General features: G+C 44.7%; 1 protein-coding gene across 5 annotated transcripts in view; it reads left to right on the top strand.

The window, feature by feature from the left end:
• The window catches only part of NAP1L4 (nucleosome assembly protein 1 like 4), a 63,676-nt gene that overhangs the window by 7,995 nt on the left and 34,496 nt on the right, over window positions 1–21,185 (top strand). For 4 of the 5 annotated variants that reach the window (XM_067747942.1, XM_067747943.1, XM_067747945.1 and 1 more), the window contains 3 exons: window positions 11,317–11,347; window positions 11,794–11,852; window positions 20,374–20,473. In XM_067747942.1, coding sequence (XP_067604043.1) covers window positions 11,334–11,347; window positions 11,794–11,852; window positions 20,374–20,473 — 173 coding nt within the window. In that variant the 5' untranslated portion in view covers window positions 11,317–11,333. Of the gene's footprint in view, window positions 1–4,440; window positions 4,536–11,316; window positions 11,348–11,793; window positions 11,853–20,373; window positions 20,474–21,185 lie in introns of those variants that run through there. The other variant, XM_067747944.1, reaches the window with a different exon arrangement.

Genomic DNA, 21,185 nt, shown 5'->3' with positions numbered 1-21,185 from the left:
GGAGTTTTAAACACTGCGCCACCAGGGGAGTCCCTCTGAGGTGTTTTTTAATTAATTAATTAATTTTAGGCTGCATTGGGTCTTCGTTGCTGCGCGCGGGCTTTCTCTAGTTGCGGTGAGCGGGGGCTACCCTTCACTGCAATGTGGTGGCTTCTCTTGTTACAGAGCACGGGCTCTAGGGCACGCGGGCTTCAGTAGAGGTGGCACGTGGGCTCAGTAGTTGGGGCTCGCAGGCTCTAGAGCGCAGGCTCAGTAGTTGTGGCACTTGGGCTTAGTTGCTCCACGGCATGTGGGATCTTCCCGGACCAGGGATCGAACCCGTGTCCCCTGTGTTGGCAGGTGGACTCTTAACCATTGCGCCACCAGGGAAGTCCCACCTGATGTGTTTTATTGATCTTTATATGATCTTTCCTCATAGACATTTTTGACTAAATGGACCAGTCTTACTAAGGATAACTTAGAACTTCAGTGGCCGTTACAAGAAACCCTTTATGTCCCCAAACTTGTTTTTCTCGGAACCAAGTTTGAAGACCATGGTTACCAGATTAAACCATCCACATAGGGTAGTTATTTTAATTGTTATCTGGAGGCTTCTAAATGGGTTCAGGATTATAAAATTGCCTCCTTACCAAATACTGTTTCCAAATTGAAGCAAATAAGCAGCTAAAGGTGGATTTTTAAAATGTCACTGGCCTCTTTCTTGGTGTGAGCTGAGGTCCCTCCTACCCTTACTGCTCCATCTCCTTTGTACCTCTATCTTTGCTGCCTCCTTATCCCTCCCCTCTCTCTGAACTTCCTTTCTTTCCTGTCACTGAACCCTCACCTGCCAAGCCCATTAAAACTTCCCTTTCAAAATTAGACCTTCTGAGCATCCTGCTAAACCATAGCAAACTTCCTGTACCCCATGGGCAAAGGTCAAGCTTAGGGCTAGGGACTGCCCTGGTGGTCCAGTGGTTAAGACTTCACCTTCATGCAGAGGGGGCACGAGTTCTACCCCTGGTCGGCGAGCTAAGATCCTACATGCCTCATGGCCAGAAAACCAAAAAGCATAAGACAGGAGCAGTATTGTAGCAAATTCAGTAAGGACTTTAAAAATGGTCCACATCAAGGATATCTTTAAAAAAAAAAAAAAAGGGCTTGGGGTTATAAGGACTTTCCCAAGGTAACATGGATCCTCATAGATTTGGTGAGGAATTCAGTATCGTAACCCTGATTTACCAGCTTGGTCCCTCCAGTCTCTATCAAACAGTCCACATGCTTGTCTAAAATAAGTCAAGCCCAGCACTGGACTAAAACAACCAGTTGAGAAAACCCTGAACCATCTCTTAGGCTCCCTCCCCCAATTTAAATTTTGATTTATTTATTTTTATTTAATTAATTAATTAATTTTTGGCTGTGTTGAGTCTTCGTTGCTGTGAGCGGGGGCTGCTCTTCGTTGCGGTGTGCGGGCTTTTCATTACGGTGGCTTCTCTTGTTGCAGAGCACGCCTCTAGGCGCGCGGCCTTCAGTAGTTGTGGCATGCGGGCTTCAGTAGTCGTGGCTCGCAGGCTCTGGAGCACAGGCTCAGTAGTTGTGGTGCACGGGCTTAGTTGCTCCACGGCATGTGGGATCTTCCCAGACCAGGGCTCGAACCTGTGTCCCCTGCATTGGCAGGCAGATTCCCAACCACTGCACCACCAGGGAAGTCCGATCTCTTAGGCTTAAACGAAACCAACCACCAGCCCTTTCATGTGATCAGGCTGGCAGTACAGCCAGAAGCCTGCATGAAGCCATCCCTAGAGTCTTCCCCTAGTCCATGGACTGGAACAAGATTCAGGCATGCACCCAAAAGCCTGCTGTATCTGTCCATAACTGTTAGAGCAGGCTCCAGATTGTTTTCAAGGAAAATTTCAGGCTTCCCACAGATGCCGAATCCACCCAGGTGGCTTTTAATTCCACGTTTGTATATGATCTAACCAAGGACTCACCCTGTTAGTCAAAAGAACCTGTATAGAATGGGAAACAGTGTCTACCCTGATCTTGTCACTTTGGCCACTCAATTGGCTCGTACCCCAGAAGATGACACCAAAAGAAAGACAACTCCCGCAGATGGAGACTCAAAGCAAATCTGGCCGTTGGAAAAAGGATTGCTGTAAATTGAAATCCAAACACTTGCAACCCTCCAAGAACCGACAGCCAAACCCACCCCAAGGATGTGACTCAGAGGACACACAGGGACTGTTCCCTGTCCGTCCATTAAATAGCCTGGGGAAGACTCTTCTCCAGATCAGAGACAAGTTCCTTATAGTATTAATTGGCACAGGGGCTGCTCTGTCAGCGCCCAGCCTAACTACAGCAAAACAGTTCCTTCCTCACAGTATTACATACGTTCCAATAGTGGGGACCTCACGCTGCACCATGTCCCTGTTTCCCAGCCCATACCTTTTTGTCTGGGGCCTTTGCAAAACAAACACCCATTTCTCCTCAGCAGTGTGGCTCCTATACATGTATTAGGATGAGATTTCCTGGAGAAATAGCATGCTGCCACTTTTTCCCTCAAAATCAACAGTTCAAATCAACACTTAGGAAGATTAAACCCCTTTTTGCCTTTATTACATTGCAAAGCTAAAAAGACCAAGCTTTGGACTTACCCACTATTAAGGTACCCCTCCCCCCCACTCTTTGGGCAGAATCCTCAACAGACATAGGCAGAATTCATAGTGCCTCTCCTATTAAGACATACAATACCCTATAAATAAAGAAGTCTTCCAGGACATAAGTTCTATCATAGAAGATGGTAAGGCCGAAGGACTCTTTGTCCCTTGCACTAGTCTTTGTAATAGCCCTGTCTTACCTGTAAAAAACCCAGCAGCCAAGGAGGGAGATTTGTGCAGGACCTTTGGCAATAAACAGCATTGTAATTCCTTGCCACCCTGTCACCTGCAATCCCCACGTGCTGTCAGTGTTCATCTCTACGGGAAGCAACTTTTTCACTGTGGTCGACTTAGGCAGTATGTTTTTTTAGTATTCCTGTTGATAAAGAGTCAATATCTTTTTGCCTTTACCTGGGAAGGACAACAATATACCTGGACAGTCATGCGTCAGGGCTTTACTGAGGTTCCTCTTCTGACAGATTTTAAAGGCGACTTAAATGACGTAGAATTCTCTGGAGGCACCACCTTACTGTAACATGTAGATGATTTGCTTCTTTGCTCGCCCTCCCAAAATTTCCACAGAGACATTGTTCACCTGTTAAAGATCTTAGCCATTAAGGGATATAAGGCCTTGAAGGAAAGACTGCAATTTGTCCAAACTCATGTTTGATATCTAGGACATTTAATCTCAGAATGGAGACTACACCTAGATCCCGATAGGCTTCAAGGCATTTTAAACTCTCCAAACCCCCAAACCAAATGTCAGTTACAGAGTTTTCTTGGGCTAGCTGGTTATTGTTGCAACTGGGTTCCAAACTTCTCTTTAATGATTCTGCCCCCCATATGCTCCCTTTTGTTGTTGGCCGTGCCACATGGCACGTGGGATCTTAGTTCCCCGACCAGGGATTGAACTCGGGCCCCCTGCAGTGGGAGCCTGGAGTCTTAACCACTAGACCACTGGGGAAGTCACCCTATATGCCTTTCTAAAGAACAGCATACCTGACCTCATTTTTTGGGATGACCAAGATCGTTTAGCCTTTGAAGGAAAGTTTAATAAATCCACCGACCCTTGAATACCCAAATTATCAGCTACCCTTTTCCTTATTGTTTATGAGAAGGAAGGGAATGCCCTCGGGATATTTACCCCAAAATATGGGGCTATCACTGACCCCTGGGTTACTACACCCAACGGTTAGATCCCTGGCCTGAGCATATGGCATGGCTTAGAGCTATGCCTGCTGCTGTCCTCTTAGTAAAGGCTACCATCTTTGCACCTCACACCGTTGAGGCTCTCTTGAGTTCACACCACACTCAACACCTCTCAGCAAGCCATTTTACCCCTTTGAAATCTTCTTACTCGCTGTGCCCGCATCACTCCCATTCAGTGTAACAGTCTCAACCCTGCAACCTATCGTCCCTCCTCCACTGATAAAATTCCCCATGACTTCCCATGATGACACCTCATGACTACTTACAGGAAACCTCCTTGATGAATCCTGATCTTATGTGGTTTACTAATGGCTCTTACCTGAAAAATGAAAATGGTGAATTTTGTGCTGGGGCTGTGAAGTTATTGAGGCTGCCGCCCTGACTTTGGCTGCTTCAGGTCAACAAGCTGAATCACACAGGCATACCTTATTTTGTTGTGCTTTGCAGATATTGTGTCTTTTGGTAAATTGAAGGTTTGTGACGACCCTGTGTCAGCGTCGGTCAGCGCCGGTCAGCGCCATTTTTCCAACAGCATTTGCTCACTTCATGTGACTGTGACATTTTGGTAATTCTCACAGTATTATTGTATTTGTTATAGTGATCTGTGGTCAGTGACCTTTGACGTTCCTACAACTCGCTGAAGACTCAGATGATGGTTAGCACTTTTTAGCAATAAAGTATTTTTAAATTAAGGTATGTACATTGTATTTTAAGATATAATGCTATCGCACACTCAACAAACTACCATATAATGTAAACATTTATATGCACTGGGAAACCAGGAAGTTCATGTGACTCGCTTTACTGCAGTAGTCTGGCACCAAACATGTAGTACCGTGGAGGTCTGCTTGTATACCCTCACTCAAACATGCATTTTAGTCAAAGGCAAGACAGCACACCTCTTTACTGATAGTATGCCTTTGTAGAGTGGTGCAGTGCTTTGGAATGTTATGGAAACAACAGGGTTTCCTTACTCCCAGTGGAGATAAAATTAAGCATGGCCCTTATGCCCAAAGTCTGTTGGACACCATACTGCTGCCGGCAGCTCTAGCTATCATTAAAGGGCCTGGGCATTGCAAGTCTGATTCACTGGAAGCCAAAGGAAACCACCTCCCTGATACCTCTGCAAAAAAACACTTCCTTTATGATACCCATAGACCAAACCTCCGTCATGGTCCAAAAGGCTCTTCCCCCTGCAAAGACCTAAGAGAACTAGCCAGGGGAGGATAACAGCTGGCCTCTGAAAGAGAAGAGCACAACTGGAAATCTGAAAGGCTGACTGTTGGACCCATGAAGAAAAGGGGCTCTGGTTTGAACCCAGTAATAAGCTGTTTCTGCCAGAAAATCTAAAACTTCCCTTATTGACCACTGTACATGGATTAAACCATTGGTCCACTGAGAAAAGGTAACCTTTATAAATCAGTGTTGATAGAGAAACACCAGCAAGACCACAAAAGGCACTTGTCTTGCTTGTTCTACTTGTCATACATTGAGCCCAAGGAAGCCTGTTTGTCCCGCCTCAGGACATTTTAATGCACCAGACTGCTCACGCTCTGCAGGTGGATTTCATACAGTTGCCCCCACTCATGGGTATAAATATGCTCTCGTAACGGTTTTCATGTCGGACTCGAGCGTTTCCATGTAGAGTGGTGACTCCCTCTTCCATAGCTAAAGTCCTTGTAGAAAAGATCCTTCCCACTTGAGGACCTCTCCCGCCCCTGGAACTCCAGGGGACCTACTTCACTGGGCGGTTTCCATCAGGCTTATCATCCTCAGCCTTCAGGGCTGGTTCATGCAAGTGTAATTGTAAAGAGCTGGCTGGCTGAGTTAGTTGAAACCCTCCAGATACATTGGCCAAAAGTAGTGCTCTGGTTCTTCTGAATCTTAGATCTACATTTGGGACTCATAAATTCTCACCCTTCGAAATAGTCACGGATGGCCAAAGCATTTAGCCTCTGCTTTGTTTGACCCCACAATAAAAGGTTACATACTTCACATTTTGCAGGGATCTAAGATCCATTGAGAATAATCGTGCTGTAGTAGAGCAGTCTTTCTGCAGTGTGCTCCCTGGAGATGAAGATGTCAGTTTACAGCCTGGAGACTTCAACTACTGGAAGAGACCTATGCATAAAGACTCCCTCCTCCCTCACTGGAAGGACTTCTACCAGGTGTTACTGACTAATCCCTGTGCCACGAAGCTCCCAGAGTTAGACTTCTGGATTCATGTGTCCCATCTTAGAAAGGACCCCAAACCTGAGTGGACCTGCAGCCCAACTCAAGACTGAAAGCTAAGAATTTCTAAGGACTGAAGCAGACAGCTTTCCAGAGATCAGAGATATCCGGCCCAGGCCTGTGAAACCTGTTTCAGCCAATTCTGTATCACTCAGCCAAGTCATGCTGCTATAGTTGTAATTGTCCTTTCTTTGGCCTCCTTGCCGCCCTCTAGTTTGGCTGTAATGCACCCCTGTGCTCCCACCTTACAAGAACTCTCATTCCACCAACCTTACTGATTGCTGGTGATGATGAACCTGAACTGGAGGCCTGGCCATTATCCTTAGAAGGGTGGTGAAACCTGTCTGGCAGAGATACAAGGTTTTCCTTTGGCATCTTTGTGGCTATACTTAAATTGGCACCTGACATTACAGCATTCCATTGGGTGCCCCACCCCTAAAGGAATCCCTCTCACTTAAGCCTGGACTCTTACCGAAAAGCTTTCCAGTGTTCCAGAAGCATTAATGGGACTGGTGAATCTCTAGGCTACCTCCTGCACCCTTGTAACACTTGTATGTGATTCAGATGGCCATGGGTTCATTCCCCACTGGAATCTAGGAGACTGACGTCTCCTCCAGCATGTATCTCTTCGGTGGAGTGATGAAAATTTTAACGATACAGGGAGTAGAAAGCTGATGTGCTTTCTCCAGTGGCGCCTCATGGGGAGCTGAACAGAGATCTGTTGAGTGGTAGGAACTAATTCACCCTAGCTTGTCCCTGGCAGATCCCCAGCCTCCATCAGAACCTCACCCACAGTAACCAAACTCACCTGTTACTCCACATATGTTGAACTTTAAGATGTTGCTCTAACTGTCCTCACGGCGCTAAACAGAACCACTTACCATGCGCTGTTGGTAAATGACCGGCTTTGACCGCGAGAGCTCTTTTATTCCAGGAAAGGGAGCCTGTCTTCAGAAAACACTGGTTATTCCCTCCGTGTGGAAGGAATGCATACCCCACACTTGCCCTAAATGGGAAGTGCGCTTGGAGCCCTGTCCTCACTCCTGATGCTGGAGTTGGGAAACCCTGCCTTCCATCGCCCTTGGGCCCAATCTGGGTTCCTTCTCCTGCCGTCTTGAGAGAGCACATCGTAGCTGGGATGGATACAATTTTGGGTGGATGCCTACAGATACGCTCCTGGTAGATAGAAAGGGATTTGCCCTTTGGACTTTTTCCCTTGAGTTGGAGTAGCAGAACTTGAAAAGGCAGTTAAGAATCTCATCAGATTCATGGCTGCTACCTTAATGCTTATGTCAGAGCTTTTGAATATCAACAAACCCAAGTAGACAGCCTAGCAGAAGTTGTCTTACAAAACTGCAGAGCCCTGGACGTCCACACTGCATAGCATGGGGGAACCTGTGCCCTGCTTGAGGAAGAATGCTGGGGGGTTTTTTGTTTTTTAAAATTTTATTTATTTACTTATTTATTTTTGGATGTGTTGGGTCTTCATTGCTGCACGCGGGCTTTCTCTAGTTGCGGTGAGCAGGGGCTACTATTCGTTGCGGTGCACAGGGTTCTCGTAGCGGTGGCTTCTCATTGCAGAGCACGGGCTCTAGGTGCGTGGGCTTCAGGAGTTGTGGCACACGGGCTCCGTAGTTGTGGCTTGCGGGCTCTAGAGCACAGGCTCAGTAGTTGTGGCTCTAGAGCGCAGGCTCAGAAGTCTTGGGACTTCCCTGGTTCTTAACCAGGGAAGTCCCAAGAATGCTGTTTTTATGTTAACAAATCGGGAAAAGTAACACAAGACTGAAAGTAGTGAAAGAGGGCTTCCCTGGTGGCTCGGTGGTTGAGAGTCCGCCTGCCAATGCAGGGGACACGGTTTCGAGCCCTGGTCCGGGAAGATCCCACATGCCACGGAGCAACTAAGCCCACGTGCCACAACTACTGAAGCCCGTGCGCCTGGAGCCCGTGCTCTGCAACAAGAGAAGCCACCGCAATGAGAAGCCCATGCACTGCAACAAAGAGTAGACCCTGCTTGCCACAGCTAGAGAAAGCCTGCATGCAGCAACGAAGACCCAACGCAGCCAAAAATAAATTAATTAAAAAAAAATAATAAAAATAATGGAAGATAATATCAAACTATTAACTGAAATAGGCCATACCGCCGGGACCTGGGCCATTTTTGACCTATTAAATATAGGCAGCTGGGGAAACAGGTTGAGAAGTTTATTCTAGTCAGTAGCTATAATTGGACTTCTGGCCATGGGAATAATCCACATGGTTAAATTTCTCCTGTTTTGTATCAGCAGGCAAATGTCTTTCTGCCAGGTGTATGTACAAAATAAAGTTGTTTTTCCTGTATGTAACTACAAAATAAAGGCTTATCCTGAAGCTCAGCTGACCATGGAAACTGAACTGACCACGTCAGAGGAACATAACTGAGGTTCCCCATTTCTCAATTGTTTTGTTAAAATGAGGCCAAGTATCTGCTTGCTGTTTTCCTCTTCCGTGGGATGAGACATCTGAGGATGGTCCTCCTCAGCTCCGAGAGACCCATAATCCACGTGCAGCTAATGGTGCCTCTGACTAAGTGAGATACCCACACAGTAAGACTGATGAGCAGTGCTTTTTGTGAAAGAGTTTAATCAAAAGGGGGGATGTGAAAGGATTTTAATCTAATATGGAACGGAAGGATGTGAAATGGAGAATCTCTTGCGCATGCACCCTCAGAAAACATGTACCCTCAGAAAACAAAGATGGTGGGACTGATTTCCCATAAATGCTTGACTTATGAGAGATCGAAATTTATCCTCCAACCGGTGAGCATCTGCCAGGAATTTCTCCGCATCTTGGAACCACTTGCTGCATGGTCCCTAATTGGATTTTCCCCTTTTGCACTCTTTGCCCAAAGAAGCACCCCACCCCAAGCCTTCAGTGAACTCACCTGTAGCTCGCTTCAGTATGTGTGTCCTGAATTGCAGTTTCTCTGCTGTTCCCAAATAAACTCTATTTCTGGTAACTGGAGTTTGCCTTAGTTTACCTCCTTTCTTTTAGGTTGAAAGAGACCCCAGTCCACACCTTACTAGCCAGGTAACCTTGGGTTAGTCACCTCACCCTTCCCATCCTCAGTGTCCTGTGCACTGGGGATGCACCCTCCCTGCCAGAGTTGCTGTGGGTATAAATTGTGGGAAATTGCCTGTCACATGGGGACCTTGCTAGTACAGAAGGTGTTGGAATTAGGTGTGTGGCTTGACTGGGTGGGGAAAACGGGACTTTGTCCGTTAAGCTGGCAGTGACAGCTGCTGCAAGAGAGAGCAGTTGGTGTGTGTGGTCTACACAGAAGGTGCTGGTGGACATAATTGTTAGACAATGGAGACTTTAATTACATAGCCAAATTGTAGTTGGTTTCAGTGTGTAACCAGTTTGGCAGTAGGTGTCAGTATCCATTCCTATTCTCTGACCCAGAAATCCTACAGTCACAATCCTACTATTGCCATATAAAGAATTACTTGGGATGGGAAGCCATGTAAACTAAGATGTGTTCATGTAGATGTTATCCGAAGTATATCGGGGGGAAATCTTCAGTATTTAACAACTGGTAAAAGGTAAGTGTATTAGCTCTTAAAATGTTGTCATCAGATGTTATTTTGAAGACCTGCCTGTCTCATGTTTTGCATTTGTAATATATGAAAAAGCAGGAATATAAGCTTGGGAATCGGGCTTCCCTGGTGGTGCAGTGGTTAAGAATCCCCCTGCCAATGCAAGGGAGATGGGTTCAAGCCCTGGTCCAGGAAGAGCCCACGTGCCGCGGAGCAACTAAGCCTGTGCGCCACAACCACTGAGCCTGCGCTCTAGAGCCCGCGAGCCACAACTACTGAGCCCGCGTGCCACAAGTACTGACGCCCGCGTGCCTAGAGCCTGTGCTCCGCAAGAAGAGACGCAACCGCAATGAGAAGGCCGCGCACCGCAACCAAGAGTAGTCCCCGCTCACTGCAACTAGAGAAAACCCGCGCGCAGCAACGAAGAACCGACGCGGCCAAAAATAAATACATTTATTTATTTAAAAAAAAAAAAGATAAAGCTTGGGAATAGCCCGGGTGCGGCTGTATGTATGCAGCAGATTGCGGAGGAGCTAAGCTGGGAGGTGTAGGAATTCGGGTTTCTGTGTGGAGTGACTTTGGACTCAGCAGAAGGTGATGGGGACCGTTGGAGGGTTTTTCCTCTCCTGATTTTCATTTGTTTCCTTAAATCATTTAGCTTTTTGAAAAAGATAATGTAACATTTATGTAGTGTTTCGAATTTTTAAAGTAATTACAATGTTTTATTTTGAAATAGAATTACCTAAGAAAGATGCACTTAAAACAATCGTAGTTCATACATTCCATTTGGAGCTGTATTTCCTAACTGAAGCGTTATTGTTCTCTTTGACCCTGAAGCACTGATGAAGGGGTCTGGGCTTTGCTCAGATACCTAAGAATGAGTCATCGACCAGTTGTCAGCTTGAAACCACCCCTCAGAGGAGCATCTGAAGTGGATTTACGACATCTAGGACTAAGGAAATGTGATCACCAAGCCTGACTGTTTTTAGCTCTGCATTTAGATAGGGCTTTGAAATTGTACTAATATCAAGTTCTGTTTAAGTCATAAATGTCTTAGAACCCACCTTTAATATTTATAGGTAGAAAGTCACCTAATCTGGAGATAATCTTTTTTTATATGTCTCTTGTAAAAGTGGGATCATAATTGAGTGTATTACATGATGTTTTTACACAAGTACTGCATCTTCAGTGTAGAAGTAGTAGAACACACAGAATAAACAAAATTTTAAAATCATTCTGAGTTAGGGTTTGAAAGGCAATGTGAGCACCAGTAAATTCTTTGAATTGCTCTAAAATAATTGGTCTAGCATAAATAAATGTTCCTGTTTCTGAAACTTACTATAGACATAAGGCAAGTTAAAATTGATGAATTGTCTTTATTCTGAAGTCTGGTCATTTTAGTGCCAACAAGAGAAATTTTTTATGAGTAAATGTGCTTGCACTGAAAGACGTATAAGTTTTTAATTTGATGAGTTTTCACAAGTGTGTGTATGCAAGTAACCAGTACCCCATTCAAGGTCTTGACATTTCCATCACCCCAGAGCAGTCCCTCTTGCCCCTCCTTACGAGGTCCTCATCCCCCACTGAAAATCACTGTGAAAAGAGTACATTTGAAAATTTTTTTGTCTGTGAATTTTTAGTAATGTTAATTCTTTTTTAATTTGTAGGAGATAAAAACATTCAGATGGCAGATAACAGGTAAGCCAAAATGGACTTTGTTTATTGGAGTTTAAATTTTAGTTGGTGAGCAAGAGGCAAGCCTTATTTCTGTAAACATCATTAGGTGCTCCAGGTGATGGCTCTTTTTTTCCCCTCTGTGTTTTTGAGCCCATAAAGAACTTGCTTTAGATGTGAAAAGTGTGTCATATATTGATACTAAAAACCTTTATGTTTTTAGAGACTGTGTGTGGCTGTCCCACAGAACCACTGTGGGCACTGTCCTAACAGCTTGGCAAGGTGGTTTTTTTTAATAACGGTGAGGAAAGTATTTCATAGGTAACACGTGTGTGTCTGTAGTTGTCTTCTGCTCAAATCTGAAGTTACTGTGGAGACACCTCTTAATGTGTTAAATAAGAAAAACACCATTGTGGTATTTATCTGTGAAACTTTTTTTAGAGTAATACTTTTTAAATATATTGTTTTAGTTTTTCAGATGGGGTTCCTTCAGATTCCTTGGAAGCTGCTAAAAATGCAAGTAATACAGGTCAGTTCACTGCACATGGGAAAGTGAACCGTTGGAGAGTTTGCGTGCAGAGCAGGGAGGCTCCTACTCAAACCTCGGAAATCAAGTGAATAGCACAGTGCACCTCTACCTGCCGTCTCTCGCTGTTAGCGCTGATTACCAGGCGCTCAGGCTTTTTTCACCTGTGCCTTTACTTCTCTTCCCGTGATTATTCTGAAGCACGTCCCAGATATCATATTATTTTGATATGATCATAAATTCTTAGATATATTACTTTTCCTCCATTTTCTTTTTTTTTTTTAATACATTTATTTATTTATTTTTGGCTGCGTCGGGTCTTCGTTGCTGTGCACGGGCTTTCTCTAGTTGCAGCAAGCGGGGGCTGCTCTTCGTTGCAGTGCGCAGGCTTCTCATTGCGGTGGCTTCTCTTGTTGCGGAGCACGGGCTCTAGAGCGCATGCTCAGTAGCTGTGGTGCGCGGGCTTAGTTGTTCCATGGCATATAGGATCTTCCTGGACCAGGGCTCGAACCCATGTCCCCTGCATTGGCAGGCGGATTCTCAACCGTTGCGCCTCCAGGGAAGGCCCTTTCCTCCGTTTTCAAGTATTTATCTATGCTTGTTTTTCCCTCTGAACTGTTTGAAAGCAAGTTGTGGATATTCTGGCTTTTTCTTCCTAAAACAATTTAGTATAAATTTCCTAAAAACTAGGATAAAGTCTCATAACCACAGTGCCATTACCACAACCAAGAAATTTAATGTCGGTCCAATACTATTAGCTAATGTACAGTCATGTTCATATTCTCCTGGTTTTCTCAGCATTTCTTTTACCTCCATACCCCACACTCAAATCCAGAGCTGGCCGAGGATCACATATCACGTTTAGTTCTGTCCCCTTTATTCTAGAGTTGTCTCCCCACCTTTTTTACCCTTCCTCGCAGGGACACATCAGCAGGCTGTGTGCTCCAGCTGTCTTGTAGAATGCTCTGGATGGGTCTCGTGGTTTTCTCCTCACTAGATTCAGGGTAGATGTCTTGGCAAGACAAGCACATAGGCGACCTGATGGAGTGGAATGCAGTTAGGCCTGTGATGGGGCTCCCGAGAGTGCTGACGTGGTGAAGACAGTGTCTGCCGGTCTCTGCCCTTAGGGTCCTTGGAGTAAAGAAGCTGTTGGGCACCCTGCGGGAATCCTGTTCTCCGTAAGACTCTTACGTAGGGATTCGGGCACCACTGATGATCCTTGCTGAATGCGTGATGACGTTGGTGGTCACCAAAGGGTGTTTTTCTAATCCTATGAATCTAACATATTAACATCTATTAAAGAAATACTTCCCTATTCCCCCGCTACCCCATTTTAATGTTACTATAGACTCATGGATTAGCTTTTTATTCAGTGTTTAATCATTTGCCATCATTATTCATTTTTTAATAAATTAATTATTTTATACAGCAGGTTCTTATTAGTCATCCATTTTATAAACATCAGTGTATACATGTCAATCCCAATCGCCCAATTCATCACACCACCAGCCCCACTCCCCGCCGCTTCCCCCCTTGGTGTCCATATGTTTGTTCTCTACATCTGTGTCTCAATTTCTGCCCTGCAAACCAGTTAATCTGTACCATTTTTCTACGTTCCACATATATTTGTTAATATACAGTATTTGTTTTTCTCTTTCTGACTTCACTCTGTATGACAGTCTCTAGATCCATCCACATCTCTACAAATGACCCAATTTCGTTCCTTTTTATGGCTGAGTAATGCTCCATTGTATATATGTACCACATCTTCTATATCCATTCATCTGTCGATGGACACTTAGGTTGCTTCCATGTCCTGGCTACTGTAAATAGTGCTGCAGCAAACACTGGGGTGCATGTGTCTTTTTGAATTATGGTTTTCTCTGGGTATATGCTCAGTACTGGGATTGCTGGGTCATATGGTAATTCTATTTTTAGTTTTTTAAGGAACCTCCATACTGTTCTCCATAGTGGCTGTATCGATTTACATCCCCACCAACAGTGCAAGAGGGTTCCCTTTTCTCTACACCCTGTCCAGCATTTGTTTGTAGATTTTCTGATGATGCCCATTCTAACTGGTGTGAGGTGATACCTCATTGTAGTTTTGATTTGCATTTCTCTAATAATTAGTGATGTTGAGCAGCTTTTCATGTGCTTCTTGGCCATCTGTATGTCTTCTTTGGAGAAAGGTCTATTTAGGTCTTCTGCCCATTTTTGGATTGGGTTCTTTGTTTTTTTAATATTGAGCTGCATGACCTGTTTATATATTTTGGAGATTAATCCTTTGTCCATTTGATTCGTTTGCGAATATTTTCTCCCATTCTGAGGGTTGTCTTTTCGTCTTGTGTATGGTTTCCTTTGCTGAGCAAAAGCTTTTAAGTTTCATTAGGTCCCATTTGTTAATAGTGGATCGAAAAAGATCTTGCTGTGATTTATGTCAGAGTGTTCTTCCTATGTTTCTAAGAGTTTTATAGTGTCTGGTCTTACATTTAGGTCTCTAACCCATTTTGAGTTTATTTGTGTGTATGGTGTTAGGGGGTATTCTAATTTCATTCTTTTACATGTAGCTGTCCAGTTTTCCCAGCACCACTTATTGAAGAGACTGTCTTTTCTCCATTGTATATTCTTGCCTCCTTTGTCATAGATTAGTTGACCATAGGTGCATGGGTTTACCTCTGGGCTTTCTATCTTGTTCCGTTGATCTGTGTTTCTGTTTTTGTGCCAGTACCATATTGTCTTGATTATTGTAGCTTTGTAGTATAGTCTAAAATCAAGGAGTTTGATTCCTCCAGCTCCTTTTTTTCCCCTGAAAACTGCTTTGGCTCTTTGGGGTCTTTTGTGTCTCCATACAAATTTTAAGATGATTTGTTCCAGTTCCATAAAAAATGCCATTGGTAATTTGATAGGGATTGCATTGAATCTGTAGATTGCTTTGGGTAGTATAGTCATTTTCACAATATTGATTCTTCCAATCCAAGAACATGGTATATCTCTCCATCTGTTGGTATCACCTTTAATTTCTTTCATCAGTGTCTTATAGTTTTGTGCATACAGGTCTTTTGTCCCCCTGGGTAGGTTTATTCCTAGGTATTTTCTTCTTTTTGTTGCAGTGGTAAATGGGAGTGTTTCCTTAATTTCTCTTTCAGATTTTTCATCACTAGTGTATAGGAATGCAAGAGATTTCTGTACGTTAATTTTGTATCCTGCAACTTTACCAAATTCATTGATTAGCTCTAATAGTTTTCTGGTGGCATCTTTAGGATTCTCTATGTATAGTATCATGTCACCTGCAAACAGTGACAGTTTGACTTCTTCTTTTCCAATTTGTATTCCTTTTATTTCTTTTTCTTCTCTGATTGCCGTGGCTAGGACTTCCAAAACTATGTTGAATAATAGTGGTGAGAGTGGACATCCTTGTCTTGTTCCTGATCTTAGAGGAAATGCTTTCAGTTTTTCAGCATTGAGAATGATGTTTGCTGTGGATTTGTCATATATGGCCTTTATTATGTTGAGTTAAGTTCCCTCTATGCCCACTTTCTGGAGAGTTTTTATCATAAATGGTGTTGAATTTTGTCAAAAGCTTTTTCTGCATCTGTTGAGATGATCATAATGGTTTTTATTCTTCAGTTTGTTAATGTGGTGTATCACATTGATTGATTTGCTTATATTGAAGAATCCTCGCTTCCCTGGGATAAATCCCACTTGATCATGGTGTATGATCCTTTTAATGTGTTGTTGGATTCTGTTTGCTAGTATATTGTTGAGGATTTTTCCATCTATATTCATCAGTGATATTGGTCTGTAATTTTCTTTTTTTGTAGTATCTTTGTCTGTTTTTGGTATCAGGGTGACGGTGATGGCCTCATAGATTGAGTTTGGGCGTGTTCCTTCCTCTGCAGTTTTTTGGAAGAGTTTGAGAAGGATGGGTGTTAGCTCTTCTCTAAATGTTTGATAGAATTCACCCGTGAAGCCATCTGGTCCTGAACTTTTGTTTGTTGGAAGATTTTTAATCACAGTTTCAATTTCATTACTTGTGATTGGTCCGTTCATATTTTCTATTTCTTCCTGGTTCAGTCTTGGAAGGTTATACCTCTCTAAGGATTTGTCCGTTTCTTCCAGGTTGTCCATTTTATTGGCATAGGGTTGCTTGTAGTAGTCTCTTAGGATGCTTTGTATTTCTGTGGTGTCTGTTGTAACTTCTCCTTTTTCATTTCTAATTTTATTGATTTGAGTACTCTCCCTCTTTTTCTTGATGAGTCTGGCTAATGGTTTACCAATTTTTTTTATCTTCTCAAAGAACCAGCTTTTAGTTTTATTGACCTTTGCTATTGTTTTCTATATTTCTATTTCATTTATCTCTGCTCTGATCTTTATGATTTCTTTCCTTCTGCTAGCTTTGGGTTTTGTTTGTTCTTCTTTCTCTGGTTCCTTTAGGTGTGAGGTTAGATTGTTTATTTGAGATTTTTCTTGTTTCTTGAGGTAGGCTTGTATAGCTGTAAACTTCCCTCTTAGAACTGCTTTTGCTGCATCCCATAGATTTTGGATCGTCGTGTTTTCATTGTCATTTGTCTCTAGGTATTTTTTGATTTCCTCTTCGATTTCTTCATGATCTCTTGGTTATTTAGTAACGTATTGTTTAGCCTCCATGTGTTTGTGTTTTTTACGTTTTTTCCCCTGGAATTGATTTCTAATCTCATAGTGTTGTGGTCAGAAAAGATGCTTGATGTGATTTCTATTTTCTTAAATTTACTGAGGTTTGATTTGTGACCTAAGATGTGATCTGTCCTGGAGAATATTCCATGAGCACTTGAGAAGAAAGTGTAATCTGCTGTTTTTGGATGGAATGTCCTATAAATATCAATTAAATCTATCTGGTCGGGCTTCTCTGGTGGCGCAGTGGTTGAGAGTCCGCCTGCCGATGCAGGGGACACGGGTTCGTGCCCCGGTCCGGGAAGATCCCACATGCCGCAGAGCAGCTGGGCCTGTGAGCCATGGCCGCTGAGCCTGCGCGTCTGGAGCCTGTGCTCCGCAACGGGAGAGGCCACAACAGTGAGAGGCCCGTGTACTGCAAAAAAAAAAAAAAATCTATCTGGTCTATTGTGTTGTTTAAAGCTTGTGTTTACTTACTAATTTTCTGTTTGGATGATCTGTCCATTGGTGTAAGTGAGGTGTTAAATTCCCCCACTATTGTGTTACTGTCGACTTCCTCTTTTATAGCTGTTAGCAGTTGCCTTATGTATTGAGGTGCTCCTATGTTAGGTGCATATATAATTGTTATATCTTCTTCTTGGATTAATCCCTTGATCATTATGTAGTGTCCTTCCTTGTCTCTTGTAACATTCTTTATTTTAAAGTCTGTTTTATCTCATATGAGTATTGCTACTCCAGCTTTCTTTTGATTTCTGTTTGCATGGAATATCTTTTTCCATTCCCTCGCTTTCAGTCTGTATGTGTCCCTGGGTCTGAAGTGGGTCTCTTGTAGACAGCATATATATGGGTCTTGTTTTTGTATCTATTCAGCGAGCCTGTGTCTTTTGGTTGGAGCATTTAATCCATTCACGTTTAAGGTAATTATCGATATGTATGTTCTTATTACCATTTTCTTAATTGTCTTGGGTTTGTTTTTGTAGGTCCTCTTCTTCTCTTGTGTTTCCCACTTAGAGAAGTTCCTTTAGCAATTGTTGTAGAGCTGGTTTGGTGGTACTGAATTCTCTTAGCTTTTGCTTGTCTGTAAAACCTTTGATTTCTCTATCAAATCTGAGTGAGATCCTTGTGGGGTAGAGTAATCTTGGTTGTAGGTTCTTCCCTTTCATCACTTGAAGTATATCATGCCACTCCCTTCTGGCTTGTAGAGTTTCTGCTGAGAAATCAGCTGTTAATCTTATGGGAGTTTCCTTGTATGTTATTTGTCGTTTTTCCCTTGCTGCTTTCAGTCAATTTTTTTTGTCTTTAATTTTTACCAGTTTGATTACCGTGTGTCTCGGCATATTTCTCCTTGGGTTTATCCTGTATGGGACCCTCTGTGCTTCCTGGACTTCGGTGGCTGTTTCCTTTCCCATGTTTGGGAAGTTTTCGACTATAATCTCTTCAAATACTTTCTCGGGTGCTTTCTGTCTCTCTTCTCCTTCTGGGACCCCTATAATGCGAATGCTGTTGCGTTTAATGTTGCCCCAGAGGTCTCTTAGGCTGTCTTCATTCTTTTCATTCTTTTTTCTTTATTCTGTTCTGCAGCAGTGAATTCCACCATTCTGTCTTCCAGGTCACTTATCTGTTCTTCTGCCTCAGTTATTCTGCTGTTGATTCCTTCTAGTGTATTTTTCATTTCAGTTATGGTGTTGTTCATCTCTGTTCTTTAATCGTTCTAGATCTTTGTTAAACATTTCTTGCATCTCCTCCATCTTTGCCTCCATTCTTTTTCCGAGGTCCTGGATCATCTTCACTATCATTATTCTGAATTCTTCTTCTGGAAGGTTGCCTATCTCCACTTCATTTAGTTGTTTTTCTGGGGGTTTATCTTGTTCCTTCATCTGGTACATAGCCCTCTGCCTTTTCATCTTGTCTGTCTTTCTGTGAATGTGGTTTTTGTTCCACAGGCTGCAGGATTGTAGTTCTTCTTGCTTCTGCTGTCTGCCCTCTGGTGGATGAGGCTATCTAAGAGGCTTGTGCCAGTTTCCTGATGGGAGGGACTGGTGGTGGGTAGAGCTGGGTGTTGCTCTGGTGGGCAGAACTCAGTTAATCCGCTTGTTTGCTGATGGGTTGGGCTGGGTTCCCTCCTGTTGGTTGTTTGGCCTGAGGCGACCCAACACTGGAGCCTACCCAGGCTCTTTGGTGGGGCTAATGGTGGACTCTGGGAGGGCTCACCCCAAGGAGTACTTCCCAGAACTTCTACTGCCAGTGTCCTTGTCCCCCTGGTGAGCCACAGCCATCCCCCACCTCTGCAGGAGACCCTCCAACACTAGCAGGTAGGTCTGGTTCAGTCTCCCCTGGGGTCACTGCTCCTTCCCCTGGGTCCCGATGGGCACACTACTTTGTGTGTGCCCTCCAAGAGTGGAGTCTCTGTTTCCCCCAGTCCTGTCAGAGTCCTGTAATCAAATCCCGCTAGCCTTCAAAGTCTGATTCTCTAGGAACTCCTCCTTCCCTTGCTGGATCCCCAGGTTGGGAAGCCTGACGTGGGGCTCAGAACCTTCCCTCCAGTGGGTGGACTTCTGTGGTATAAGTGTTCTCCAGTTTGTGAATCACCCACCCAGCAGTTATGGGATTGATTTTATTGCAATTGCGCCCCTCCTACCATCTCATTGTGGCTTCTCCTTTGTCTTTGGATGTGGGGTGTCTTTTTGGTGAGTTCCAGTGTCTTCCTGTCGATCATTGTTCAGCAGTTAGTTGTGATTCTGGTGTCCTCGCAGGAGGGAGTGAGCGCACGTACTTCTACTCCACCATCTTCCCTCACTGTCCATCGTTATTCTTTTTTGTGTGCAGATTGTCCCATTTGCCAATGGGGTCCCTGTAAGCTGGCTTCTGTGTCCTTTTGCTGCGTCCCCGTCCATTTTGAGTTCTCTGTAGCTTTGTGGCATAGGCGATGGTCCATTTTCCCGTGAACTTTCCTTTCCCCAGACCTGGAATCTACATTTATGCAAGGAGGCCTGTATCTTTTAGTTGGGACAGAGATTTAAAAACCAAAATATAAATCCCGTCTGCCATTATTTCTAGACCTTTCAGTGGCCAGAACCAGCGATGTGTGTGTGTGTATATGTTTAGTATTTACATGCAGTTTTGTATATACACAGTTACATATGTTTTATACACATACACGGTGCTTCATGTTAATGATTGGGATTGTAGTTAAAAGGTAAAATTGAGTGCATACACGTTGTATTCAGCTTGCCCGCATCACTGTCTTACAAAAGGTGGGGGAGAACTCTAGGTCTGCGCTGCCTTTTGAGTCGGGTGAGGGCCCTAAGTTTGGGTTTCCATACAGTGTCGCTGAGAGGGAATCTTTTCAACACAGAGCCTGTGCCGCGAGCCAGGTGTGAACCAGTCTGTGGCACAGCTGACCTCCCTCTCAGCGTCGTGTTTGTTCTTCAGGAGTCGGTACAGTGTGTGTGAGCTGTCGAGGTCGCAGGGCAGAGGGGCGGGGGCTCCTGGGAGGAGGCGGGTTTGGGCAGGAGGGCAGGGTGGGTGAAGGTGGAGGCAGAGAGCGCCTGGAAGGTCTGGTGCCCCCAGGGAGCTGGTGGGAGTCGCGCTTTCCTGAGCTGGGGCACAAGTGCGCGCTGATTTCCTGAGCCACGGGCACCTTGTCCCCGTCCTCGGCTTCCGGAAGGGAGGTAGACTGCCTGAACTTAGCACGTGACAGTGTCCTCGGACCTCGGAGGGGACTGGGGCTTGTGCCGCTAAGGTGAGGAGCAGAACTCTCCAGGTACCCCCGGTGTGTTTGTAACGATCCCCTCAGTGATTAACACGGAGGGTCGAATGCCTTTACAAGTAAATGTTTTTGAAACAGATGTTGTTTCTTTTTAACTCTTGATAGAAAAGCTCGCAGACCAGGTGATGCAGAATCCTCAAGTTTTGGCAGCTTTACAGGAACGACTTGACAGTGTCTCCCACACTCCTTCGAGCTACATCGAGACGTAAGTATGCTGCGAGGGAGACGACGCAACTTTAAGAGACAGAGAATAAACCTCTCCTGGTTCCTTAGACTAGGAATAAGTATGTTTTTCATTCAGTAGACCTTGCCTGCTGAGAGCCAGGCTCTGGGGTCCCGAAGGTGACTGCTGGGGTCAGAGCCTGGTAGAGGCTACAGGCCTGTGAGGGCCAGGGTAGTGCGGTGTGTCAAGTTATGGGCGAGTGTACGGTGCCAGCCTGCAGGGTGAGAGGCCTTCACAGGTCCCGTGAGCAGGCGGACTGGGGCGTCAGCAGGGGGCGGAGGTACAGGCAGATGGGGGCAGTGCTTTCTCTTCACGGTGGCTCCTGGTTCGCTAAGAGACCCAGTCCTGCCCGGCTCACCTATGTGAGCCTGCAACAGCGAAACGTGGCTTATTTGGACGAGGTCTGTGTCTCTGTTGTACTGCACAGTGAACACCGTAAGGATGCCCACCCTCCAGGCCCTTGGACTGCTCGTCTCGGGGCCTCAGCTGCTCCGGGCTTCCCTCCTCCGGTCAGTGCACGGCTGCGTCTCAGAGAGTTACCCCGCACACACACTGGCTGGCCCACGCGGGGCTGGGGACAAGGGGGCACAGAGGGGGCACGCTTGGGGTCTGCTCTGCCCATAGAGAGGGTTCTTCCGGGGGGTGACCTAGTGGGGAAGGTGGGGTGTGGTGATGCTGGGTGCAGGTAGGAGAG

The sequence above is a fragment of the Pseudorca crassidens genome, chromosome 9 (assembly GCF_039906515.1).
Source record: "Pseudorca crassidens isolate mPseCra1 chromosome 9, mPseCra1.hap1, whole genome shotgun sequence".
Lineage (NCBI taxonomy): Eukaryota > Metazoa > Chordata > Mammalia > Artiodactyla > Delphinidae > Pseudorca > Pseudorca crassidens.
Note: the sequence above shows the minus strand (reverse complement) of the source record. Positions and strands in the feature narration are given on the sequence as shown.